General features: G+C 41.7%; 1 protein-coding gene across 1 annotated transcript in view; it reads right to left on the bottom strand.

Annotated features, from left to right (window-relative positions):
* Positions 1 to 3,512: 3,512 nt before the first annotated feature.
* DYDC1 (DPY30 domain containing 1) overlaps positions 3,513 to 12,719 on the bottom strand; it is a 51,851-nt gene continuing 42,644 nt past the window's right edge. Inside the window, exon 7 of the mRNA XM_073793396.1 lies at positions 3,513 to 3,719. Coding sequence (XP_073649497.1) covers positions 3,513 to 3,719 — 207 coding nt within the window. The remainder of the gene's footprint in view (positions 3,720 to 12,719) is intronic.

Raw genomic sequence — 12,719 nt, 5'->3', positions numbered from 1 at the left:
ATCTCCTCAGTGCACCAAGGTTAACATCCCACGTTGGAGGCGGGGGTCTGTGGTTACTCAGGGATACAAATAAATAGGAAGCAAAAAACTCCTGCCCAGAGATATGGTTTAGGCTGAGATTACAGCACAGGACGCCTTTGCTCTTGGGTGCCCTGCCTCCTCGCCCACACCTTGTCTGAATTGGGCTCTTCCCCTTCTTCTACCTTCTCAGAGCAAGAGTATGCACCTATATTCTGAGTCAGCTTGGATGTTACACAACAGATTCATTTAGAGGAAAAGCTTTTGAGCCCACATTTTTCTGCTCATAGAAATCACAGAAACTGTCAACTTCTCTAAGACGCTAGCAATCACATTGACAAGCAAGATGTTAAAAAAGTATCCGCACGGGCTACAGAGAACAATGATTTTTGGAAAAGGATTCCTGAGAGGCAGATTCATTATGGGGAAATCATCAGAGTCCAGTTTCCCAAAGCTTCTTATGATAAATTGGTCCTATACACTTGAGAAACATCCTGCTCACGTGACTCCTGCATTATTTTTGCTTTGACCAAGAAAAGAAGTGGACAGGATTATATCCTGAACCAATTCCTACACTAAATGACAGCATCTTTCACTTCACTCCCTCCCACTCTCAGATCTAGCTGCATCCTCAGGCCCAAGGAACAATAGGGAATTGAGATCACAGAGAGTGAGAATGGGTGGAGAAACTGGTTCCCACTAGAATGCAATACAAAGTAATCAACCAAAACCTTGTGCATCAAGCACCGGACTGTGGGAAGCAAAAGGGAGGACACAATTGCCCCAATGAACAGTTCCGGCAACCAAATCCCCTCTGTACTTATGAGCATTTAAAATTTTTTTTTTCCAAATCTTGAGTTTTCCAACTGGTCAACAGTGGCAGTACTATCCCTCCAGGGAATTAAAATCATATTAAAGCGATGTCTTCTGGGAGAAAGTAAGAGATTTTACATATACACATTTAATCAGAGGCATTTTACAAAGAGGGAGCTAGAATGCTCAGTCACAAGACTGCAGAAGGTCCAAAGAGGAAGAGGCCACTGGGAAGGGATGGAAAATGAGGAATCAAACAGGGACTTTAGACAACATAGCCTTGTCCCTGTCAACACACAGGAATCCTGCTGTTTGCACTTAAAATATTTCAACATCACTGTCCTTTTGTAAATTTCTTCTGGGTACACTGGTTTCAAGCCTGGAGGCAATGTGAGCTAATGTTTAATGTGAACTGTAGACCTAGGTTACCGCAGCATTTACAACGACAGCCATTATGTTCTAAATGTGCTTTAAGAGAAAGATGAAGTTTCAAGTACTCGTGCAGATTCCTAGAGCTTGCAAGAAGCCAGAAAACAAAGTAGCCTAACTGCCCTCTGAATTCCAAAATGAATAACAGCATCATGGGGCGAAGAGGCATGGGGCGGGGGTGGGGGAGTGGGTGGGATGGAGGGGACAATGTCGGGTCCAGAGAAGCGGCACTTTCAGAAACGTATGCAGGAGGCTTCTGCAGCCTGGACATAAATGCAGAGTGAGGGAAGGATCTGGAAGGCACCTAGTTGAGTATCCATCTTATGAGTCTCATATGACATCCCTACTAACTACTAGGCCACCGTACGCTCTTTCAGCAGATAAATGTTAACAAGAAGTGCACAAAACACGGTGGCTGGGAGTGCAGGCTTCAGGGCTGGAGTCCTGTTTTGCCTCTAACCCACTATGCACCCTGGGGTAGGCTTCCTACACTCTCTAGGCTGCTGTTTCCTCATCTTTAAAGCAGGTTAAATAATTACCTACCTCAGAGCATTGCTGTCAGAACTACAAGAGATCACACGCGTATGCTGAGTATTGAGCATAGTGCTAGCACACAATAAGGGTTTAATAAAATATTACCTAAGCACCTTCTATGTACATACACATGATTTTCTTCTGAAAAAAAATAGCTCACCATATACATGTTATTTGCATCTTGCTTTTCACAATATACTATGGTTCTCTTTTTACATCTCAACATATAGGCAGACCTCATTTTTAGCACTTGACTAATATCCCACAATGAGGATATACCGTAAATTTTTTAACCACTCATTCCCCAATGGCTGGATATTTTCAACTTCTAATTATTTAGTGTTACCATAATGCTGCAGAGAAGATACTAATCATTGGCATCCTTTTATAAAAAGACAAAATGCAAGGGCCTGGCAATGCTGAACTAGACCAAAGATTTCCCTTTTGTAATAAATTTTACCCAGTTAGTGAAAAGAAACAGCACTTCAACAATGAGTTAAAACAGCAGCATCAATCTGCCCCCTTCAGATATAACTGGCAGACCTTGGCAATGACATAATTACTTAGAGAGCTGAACCTACGAGAACTACATAGCCCTAATCTGCTATCATAAACTCAAATTAAAGCCTCCCTTACGCAAAGACTGTCCCGTTCTCCCTTACGCATGAATTGTCCTAATGTCCCCCGACCCAGCCCCACCGATTACCTAAGTCCAATACGTGTCAAAGGCCCAGAGTTGATCTCACTTCCATGTAGCAACCTTCAACTCTAAACCTCTGCTGACTAATCTCTGAAGAAACCTGCCTTTGAAAATATCACTTTCAGTTAGATTTACCCCTGAGGAATCTCTAAATGTAAAATATCAAGTGGAAAACCATGTTTCCGATGAACAGTATATGTAAGCCACACTGACCAGTTTCAGGAATAAGCTTAAGGGCACCTTATCCTACATAACACCATGAGGCAGCAGAACTAGTGGAAAGCAGCTGGCCAATGGTGCCCTTTGCCTGCCCCTGCACTGCCATGTATGATGGCTATGCCACAGGCAGAAGAAAGGTCAGTTTGATGACCTAAAACTCTGATGCAGAAGTGGAGTGTGCATCCACCTCTTAAATGCTGTTTAAGTGCAAACATTTCTAAACTTTGGTGAGAAACTCCCCTAACTTAAATGGCATAATAACCACATGGAATATTTGCTTCTTTTGCCCTCATTAAACACAAACTTTTATCACATATGTCATCCTGGAACACAAATAACTTATTCATGAAAAAAGGTAAAACTGACTCAACACCACTTATTGAAGAGGCTGACTTTTCCACATTGTATATTTTTGCCTCCTTTGTCATAGATTAATTGACCATATGTGTGTGGGTTTATTTCTGAGCTCTCTAGAAAGCAATACAACATCCCCAAACCTCTGGGTTTTCTTAGGCTGGTTTCTCATACTGAAATAAAAGCAAAACGTTTCATATTAAATGGTGCTGTGAGGTTCTAATTACAAGGTTCAATTGTATTAGGCTTCTTTAAAAAAAAAAGTTGAGTTTTATTCTGGTGTAATTTATGGTAACTGTGGGAAATTTTTAGAAAATACAGAAAAGAAAAATAATATAGTACATCCTTCCACTCATAGTTTGATGAGCATAGTTCATACACTGGTATATTTTCTCTTGAAGGAAATATATCCATATATCTATATAGGTATAGTTCCCTGTATGTGTTACTTAGATAAAAATTTGAGAGTTGGGGCTTCCCTGGTGGTGCAGCGGTTGAGAGTCCGCCTGTCGATGCAGGGGACGCGGGTTCGTGCCCCGGTCCGGGAAGATCCCACATGCCACGGAGCGGCTGGGCCTGTGAGCCATGGCCGCTGAGCCTGCGCGTCCAGAGCCTGTACTCCGCAACGGGAGAGGCCACAACAGTGAGAGGCCTGCGTACCGCAAAAAAAAAAAAAAAAAAAAAATTGAGAGTTAATTAAACCTGTCGAGTTCTAGTTCCAAACAAGATGGAATAAGCACGATAAGCACACTCCACCCTGTCTCTCCCACTGAATGCAGCTATAACATCTGGACAGAATGCATGGAGTAGCTGTTTGAGGATTCTGAAAAGTAAACAGTAGTAGGCAAATAGGGGAAGAGACCAAAAAGGCAGTGAGGTTCCCTTTTTTTCCCCCCCTCCTGTATCCTGGACCCAAGGCAGTGCAAAACTCAGAAGTGGGTGCCAGGGCCCACACAGAGAAAGCTCTGGGAGAGGCCCTTTTATTGACTTGATCAAGAGCAGGAAAGGGGATTCCCTAAGTTTGCAAGAGTGGAGGGAAATCCTTTGGGTTTCTTTTTCTTTTTTCCATTCTCTTGAGCCCCAGCCCCCAGACAATTCCATGGTGACAAAATTGGCAGTGGAGGCCCGTGCGCACCTAAAATTCTAAGGGAGGGGAAACTTCCTCTCTAAATGGAGAAGCTGTGATCCCAAGAAAGTGGAACCAATCCCCGTTGTTTTTTCTGTGTGTATCTTCTGCCACTTGGCTTCAGATACAGGCTTGGCCATACGAAGTGTACAGCAGAATGGGGTAACTGAAACCCAGCTTTCTGGACAAAAGACCAAAAAGGGGAGGCCCAGAGTGGGGAAAAAACTGGAAAGATCACCGAGGGAAGAGCTCAAAAAGAGATCCAATAACACTGTAAGATGCTAATAATAGGGGAAACTGGGTTCAGAATACACAGAAACTCTGTACTAACTTTGCAATAATTCCGTAAATCCAGAAGTGTTCTAGGGACTTTCCTGGTGGCGCAGTGGTTTAGAATCCGCCTGCCAATGCAGGGGACACGGGTTCAATCCCTGGTCTGGGAAGATCCCACATGCCACAGAGCAACTAAGCCTGTGTGCCACAACTACTGAGCCTGCACTCTAGAGCCCGTGAGCCACAACTACTGAACCCCATGCGCCTAGACCCCGTGCTCCACAACAAGAGAAGCCACCGCAATGAGAAGCCTGTGCATGGCAACAGAGTAGCCCCCGCTCGCCACAACTAGAGAAAGCCCATGTGCAGCAAAGAAGACCCAACACAGCTAAAAATAAAATAAACAAATTTACTTTTTAAAAAAACTGTTCTAAAAATTTTTTTAAACTAAATATTTACCTTGGCTCCTTCACTCTTATGTTCATTCACGTGACTCACTGAATTATTTACTGAGCACCTACTATGTCGTGTCCCAGGCACTAGTCTATTCTCTGGAGATACAAACAGCAAAACAAAACCCAGCATGATTCCTGCCATCAAGGAGTTTGCAGCAGAAAATGAAAAATAATAATAAGTGGTTGCCAAGCCATAGAAATAAAGTTACCACTTCAAAATTAAAAATTATCTTCTTGAGTCTTCATTGTAGAAGAAAAATCTATGAGAAGTTAAAAGCCCAGGCTGAAGACCGTACAATCTGTCAACTGACAATCAATGAGCAGGATTTCCAAAGAGGACTCATAGGCAGTTCTGGAGCCAAACAAGGCAAATCCCTAGCAGGCGGCCCAGCCCCTGGCCTTAGCAGGAACAATTACTTTGAATCTAGGCTTACACCAGAAGGCCAGGCTAGCTGTTGGCTCTCTGCAAGCCAGACTGTGCTGGGGACAAGACATGGATAGGAAGCCACATGCCCTACTGGGGTGCAGTCTCAGTAGTGGCAGGAAGGCAGCTGGGCAGCATGACCAGGACAGGCTCCACCTCAGCTACACAGGGATCCACGCATCCACCCTCCTCCCATGCTCACACGCCACACATTCTTTCTTTGAACATGAACTAAACACCTACTGTATACCAGGAATAGGGTAGGCCCTCCACAGTAAGGACAAACATAGGTATTCCAGGAGACACTGCGAGAAAATGTTCTAGGCAACGGGAAGAACATTTACCGAGACCCACAAGCTAGAGAGAGCGTGAAGCCTTCATGATTTTTCAAGCGGTTCAGTGAAGCTGGGGCATGGGCTGGAGCACTGTCAGAGAGAAGACTAGAGGTGGTGGCAGAGGCCAGATCGTGAAGGGCTCTGTGGGTCCTATAAGGAGTTCAGACTTTTTCTTGATGACAAAGGGAAGCTGGTGAAGGGTTTCAAGCAAAAGACGTGCCTGGATGGGGCATATGATCAGATGCAGACTTTTACAGAAACCATTTTGCCAGCTGCTGCTACTGTTCTATGGTGACCAGACTAGAGAGGGCTGCCCTGGAGGCAAAGAGATTACATGGCATAGGCGGAAAGCAGAAGTGGGATTTGATACCTCACTGGATGTAGGAAGCAAAAAGGTGGGAGGATTCAGGGATGACTTCCACGTGTCTGACCTGGGTGAATTCATGGGATGCCAGAGTAGAGTAATAATGACAATAAACACAAACACTGTGTGCTCCCAGGATGAGTCAGACCCTGCCAGGAGGTGAGTGAGTGCTGGCGCTCTGGGGAGGACTGGGTGCTCTCAGGGACCTGTGTCAGTCTCCTACCCTGCAAATGCTGGCGTATTTGCCTTTACGTCATTCCCCAGGTCTTACTCAACAGGTCAGGATGTATTAAATGAGCCTCCAGAAAGTTGAAGCAGTATTTACAGATATAAAATTTGAAAATAACCCCACACCCTGAACAAGCCATTTCTGTAAGGATTTCTACAAATATGTGATTCTATATTTTAAAAAAAGCAATATTCTGAAGGTTCTTGTTATCACGAAGTAAACACTACTCTTTTTTATGTAAGCAAACACACTCGCCAAGGTAAATATCCAACTGAAGTAAAAATGGAGGCGACATGGGTGTGTTTAAATTAGCCAGTAATTTTGGAGGAAAAAGCAGAAAGTTGGGTGGGATGGAAAGGCAGCCTATGATTGGCCAGCTGATCTCCCAACTCAGCGTAAACTTGGTGGAGGGAAGGAAGGGGTGGCCTACACAAGCCCAATGTTGTTAGGGAATCACTAATTCAAGGTGCTTCTATGGAATCCTCCGCTGGGCTAAAATAGCTTTGCTGTAGAATGACTTCATATTTTTAAAGTAGAAAAACACTGAGTCAAGTCTATGAGTCAATTCACAGCAATCAATATGAATGTTAAATATACTATACATGGTTTCAAGGAATTAGCCATCACCTCTCAACTCTAAACTTAGAAGATAGCTAGGATGTGTCTAGACATCTGTCAGCTTACCCCTAAAGACTATACATATGCACATAACTTCCATTTTGAAACAGAATCATCATGGCTGTAGCCAGTTATTATAAATCAGTTTTATTTTAAAAACTGAAGGTTATATATATACACTATTGATACTATGCAGAAAATAGATAACTAATGAGAACCTACTGTATAGCACAAGGAATTCTACTCAGTGCTCTGTGGTGACCTAAATGGGAAGGAAATCCAGAAAAGAGGGGATATATGTATACGTATAGCTGATTCACTTTGCTATACAGTAGAAGCTAACACAACATTGTAAAGCAACTACACTCTGATAAAAATTTTAAAAAATAAATTAAAATTGAAGGTTATCCCAACTGACCTTATTACATTTATAGAAATTTAAAATATCACATCCTTCCCTCTAGGTCAACTCACCATAAACTCATCAACACTGGTGGGAAATCTGGGAAGTGTATGGATTGACAGTGAACTATATGACCTCAGTCCACAATTTACTAAATGGAGTTAAATCGTTGACCTACGGTTTCACAATACAGCCAAAGGGTATGGCAGAGACAGAAGTCATCACCTTTTTCCCAGAATAGTTTCTTCACTAAACAAATCCCCATCTCAAACACCTAAACAGGGAGGGTGAACATTTTAGAGGCAAAAATTGTAGAGAAAGAAAATTACAGTCATGAAGTCATCTGGCTTTAGTCTTCTCTTGATATTTTGCCTTTCTCTTGTTTACTCTAGACAATATTTTTATATAAATGAATAGTGTTGTTGAGGTCTAAATATTTTAAATGACATAAGAAACTAAAATCATTATTTAGGTAATTTAGGCCAAACTGACCCTCCAATACAAAAATAAATAAAATTTGGTCAGAAGTATTTCATGTTTTGAAATGTCTATAAAATTGTCTCATTTGGGGGGTTGAAAACAGATTTTAAAAACCTTTGTGAATGCAAACTATTACATTTAGAATGGATAAACAAAAACGTCCTACTGTATAGCACAGGGAACTACATCCAATCTCCCGGGATAAACCATAATGGAAAAGAATATAAAAAAGAATGTAAAGATGTGTGTAACTGAGTCACCCTGCTATACAGCAGAGACTGGCACAACATTAAATCAACTATACTTCAATTAAAAAAAAAAAAAAACTATGTGAAAAAAACCCCACAAACCTATGTGGAAGCAGCCTCCCATTCATACACTGTCTCTGATGCCAATTTTCCATATTAATAAATACATATAGAAAGTCTTGCGGTTTACAAAGCACCCCTGCAAGTGTCAGCTCAGTCAGCTCTCACAATGACTCAGCAGGGTACTGTCCCCATTTAACAGAGGAAGAAGCCCAGGCCCAGAGAGATTCGGTGATTTATTTTGGGTTACACAACTCGTAAGTGACACCATCCTCAAACTCAGTCCTTCCAACTCCAAATATTCTCTCCTTTTCCCACTGTGCTGCCAGTTAAAAGCACTTCATTTTTTTCCTAATTCAAGATAATAAAAAAGTAATTACCCACAAAGTGTGGTTACTTATTTAGCTGCTGCCAGCTACTCTAATACTTCTGCTACCAGAGCTCAGGAAAAAAGCCTTTCTCAGCCTCAAATGCAGAAAGCTTGCTATTGAATACTACAGAATTACACCAAAGGGTCCTTGGACAATGAGGCAAACACATCTCTACTTCCACCGCTCAGTGTGATCTGCTTTTGCTGGCTTCTGAGCCATGAGGATCACTTGTACTGCAGCACCATATCTAGTGAATCACCAGACACCATAATGGAGCAAGTGACACTGTGCTCAGCCTGGGCTCTGAACCTACAGCATGAACTAAAGGCACTGCAGGCACAGTGCCCACCACCCACCTCTCCCATCACCCCCACCCAGGCAGCAGCCTCCTCACCTTCCTTAAAACTGCTGCACTGCTGCTCGGCCCTCAAACTCCTCCAGTGACCCATGTGCCTACCAAACACATTTTCTTTCTTCTCCAGTCCGTTCTCCTCCACACACACCTTCTGAGTATAACTTTGGCCTTTGTTATTCAGTGTGGTTCCCTAATGAACAGCCTCAGCATCACCTGCCCACTTGTTAGAAATGCAGAATGTGGGGCTCCACCCTAGACTCGGAAATTAGAATCAACACTTTAACAGAATCCCCTCTCCCCCATTAATTTATAAGAAATTAAAATTTGAGAAGCAGTACCCTAGGAAAAAGGACAAAGCAAGTGAACCTCCTCCTGTCTGGTTGTCACCCCGTGCTGCCCTTGGGTACCAGTATTTCAGGCTCTAAGAAGGTGTTATGGCCAAGTTCAAACCCTCCAGCGACAGTTCATCTATTCCCACAGTATATCCAATTCAGCTAGGTTTCACGGTTCCGCAAAATAACCTGCTTAATATTTAGCAAAGCAGTCACACTAAAGTATGAATAGCTAATAATGCCTACGAACAGTGGGCTCTGATAGAATGTTACTGAGAGAACACAGTGATAGCAAGAAAGTTGTAAAGTCAGAGAAATCTGGGTTTGCATCTCAGCTCTCTCAATGATTAGCTGTGAGAGTCTCGGAAGCTTTAAAAACTCTCTGAACTTCCATTGCTGCCTCTGTAAAATAAGGACAATCCCTGCCTTACAAAGGGAGTAGACATACTGCAAAGCATCTTGCATACCTTGCCTGGCACATAGTAAGTGCTCTCTTCCTTTTGAATGAATGAGCCAGTAACATCAGAGAAAACTGAATTTCAAAATCATGTTGATGCAAATAAATATCTAGTTGGTGCTGCTCCGGCCAGTGTAGCCACACAGGGGACATTCTGGAGTAGGCAAGCATTTCTTGTGACATGGAAAATCGCATCAGCCGACCGTCACGAGCCTGGAAGTCACACACCATACCTCTCCTACCTGGTAACTTCTCCTACACTAACTTATACTTTGGAGTCCTCTGATTCAAAAGCTCTTCTCCCTTTCTCCTTGGAAAAACTGTTTAATCATCAAATAAAACGGCCAAAAGTATTAGTAGTGGTGGAAGTACTAAGTTTAAACGGCAATAAGCTCATTTTTAGCACTTAAAATATCATTTCAGCAATATCATCAATGGACAAGTTACAAACTAGAATTGTTTTTATTATTCAGTATAACTGGTAAAATCATGCTTTAACCTGATTTTTTTTTTTTTTTTTGCCACACCGTGCAGCCTGTGGGATCCCAGTTCCCCAACCAGGGATCAAATCCATGTCCCTGCATTGGAAGCACAGAGTCTTAACCACTGGACCTCCAGGGAAGTCCCTAGCCTGATTTTTAAACTGTCGGTTTGATTACTGATTATACTTGAAGGAAATTAATTTGAAAAAATCTAAGTTAAAATACAGAAATAATTTTTAAAGATAATCCTTAAATCAGACTGGGCTTATAAGTTTTTCAGAATTAATAATGCTTCATTAATTTGTTAAACAAAAGACCAAAAAAAGCACAAAACATGAATGGAAAAAAAGGTACAGTTAACTAAAATAAAACAACATTTCTGCCTAACAATAAACACCATAAACCAAGTTAAAAGGCAACCCATCAACTGAGAGATTTCCCAACACATACAACCAACAAAGAAAATCAATAAGAAAAAGACAAAAAAATCAATAACAAATATAAGCAAACAATATGAACGAGCAACTCCCAGAAGAGCAAACCCATTGTGCAATAAACATGAAAAGGTCTGTAACCTCATTAACATCAGGGAAAATGCAAATTAACAAAGAAGGTACCACATTACACTCGGTTATGCGCAAAAATGTTGAAGTGTGACATTACCAAGTACTGGAAAGGAAATGGCACAAAAGGAACCCCATATCCTGCCGGTAGGATTGTCTAGTAAACTCACATGACCGCTTTGGGAAGCAATTTCACCCTCGTCCGGAAGCTCGAGAATGGGCACCGGCACCACACAGGGGGGCCTCATCTCCCCTAGAGCAGCGTTTTCCAAAGTGTGATCGCTGAGCTGGAGCAGCACCACCTGGGAGCCTGTTAGAAACGCAAATTCTCCAGTCCCAGCCCCAGACTTACTGCCTTACTGGGGGTGCATTCTAAAAAGCCCTCCAGGGACAGGGAGGGTGGGAGGGAGGGAGACGCAAGAGGGAATAGATATGGCAACATATGTATATATAAAACTGATTCATTTTGTTGTAAAGCAGAAACTAACACACCATTGTAAAGCAATTATACTTCAATAAAGCTGTTAAAAAATTTTTTTTAAAAAAAGATGATATGTAAGATTAAAAAAATAAATAAATAAATAAAAAGCCCTCCAGAAGGTTCTGGTGCATGCTCGAGTTTCTCACACATTTCGTCCTTACCTGTTTCATCAGGACATTGTGTCAGAATACCAGGGACGTGGTCCTTGATACATTCTCTGGGAAGGTGGTCTGACAGACAGACCTTGGTTTACCAGGACAGCATGTCGCTGAGAGTCAAAGGACAGTGTGCAGACAATCAGATTTCCTCAAAGGCACACATCTGCACAAAGAGGTACATACAAAGACGTATGTATACAAATAAAGCATTTAAAATAGTCTAAACAGCTGCCTGTAGAAGAACAGGTACGACAGTACACTATACAGCAGTTAAAACAGACGAAGTAGATATTCATGAACCAGCAGGGTTAAATCTTGAAAATATAACATGAATGAAAAAAGCAAGCTGCAGAACGACACCTATAGGATGATACCATTTAACACTGTTAAAATCTCACCCCAAAATACTGATGCTATCTTTGAATAAATAAATTAGCATTTGTGTGAAAACATCAGGGGTGTATCTGGGAAGTACATCTACTGATCTCAAGGTAATGGTTATCTGTGGGCAAGAAATGAGAGGAATGGGATGGAGGAGGACAAAAAGAACATCAACTGTAAGATTTTAGTCTTTTTTTAACTGTCAAATATATGATAAAAAGTTAGTATTTGTTAGATCTGGGTTGGGGTAAAGGATACTGCTTGCATTATTCTGTGTATTCTTGTGCATATTTGGGGTATTTCATAATAATTAAAAAAATTTAAAGTAGCATTTCATTATACTTGTTAATACTAGAAAACCGCATTTCTGTACAAAAAGAAATGTTTCAAAGCCACAGCCTCAAGAGGTGTAGGGCCTTTAAAAACTGAATCTTTGTGACACCTAGTGGTAGTAGTAATAGTTACAATTTAATACACAATTAGAAACAAACTTGATTCAATGTATTAATACCTGATTTCTTGGTTTAATTAAATTTCACAAAAAATTTAATACTTGTTCTTTTTGTTTCTATTTTTGTTTTCAGTGGTCTGTACTTGAATATTTTTAATGGGTATGACACTTTAGAATAAGGTTATCATCTCATATTCATTAATTATATGGCTCAGCCACTGGTCTCCTGAAAAATGTGTCAATTACATCAGTTCTAGTGTCCCCCAAACAAGGGCGTCCCTGCCATCCCATTCTCTGGGTCAGTGACAGCAGCAGCAGCAGCTCTGAGCTTCTCTCTTACACCCTGCTACATACCCAGCTGCCAGGCATCCTTTCTGCCCCGGACCTACACCTCCTGCATGATCCCTCTAAGCCCTCAATTGCTCCACCATTACTCCAGGCCCCAGGCTCTTCCTACATCCTTCATATCCACACAATCAGCTTCCAAGTTGGCTTACAGAATGTGCCATGTCTACACTTGTTTGCTTTACATCCCCCACTAAACTGTGAGTGACTTGAGAGTAGGAACCACGTCTAGCACAGATGTTCCCCACGAGAACCTAGAAC

Source organism: Tursiops truncatus, chromosome 16 (genome assembly GCF_011762595.2).
Source record: "Tursiops truncatus isolate mTurTru1 chromosome 16, mTurTru1.mat.Y, whole genome shotgun sequence".
Classification (NCBI taxonomy): Eukaryota; Metazoa; Chordata; class Mammalia; order Artiodactyla; family Delphinidae; genus Tursiops; species Tursiops truncatus.
Note: the sequence above shows the minus strand (reverse complement) of the source record. Positions and strands in the feature narration are given on the sequence as shown.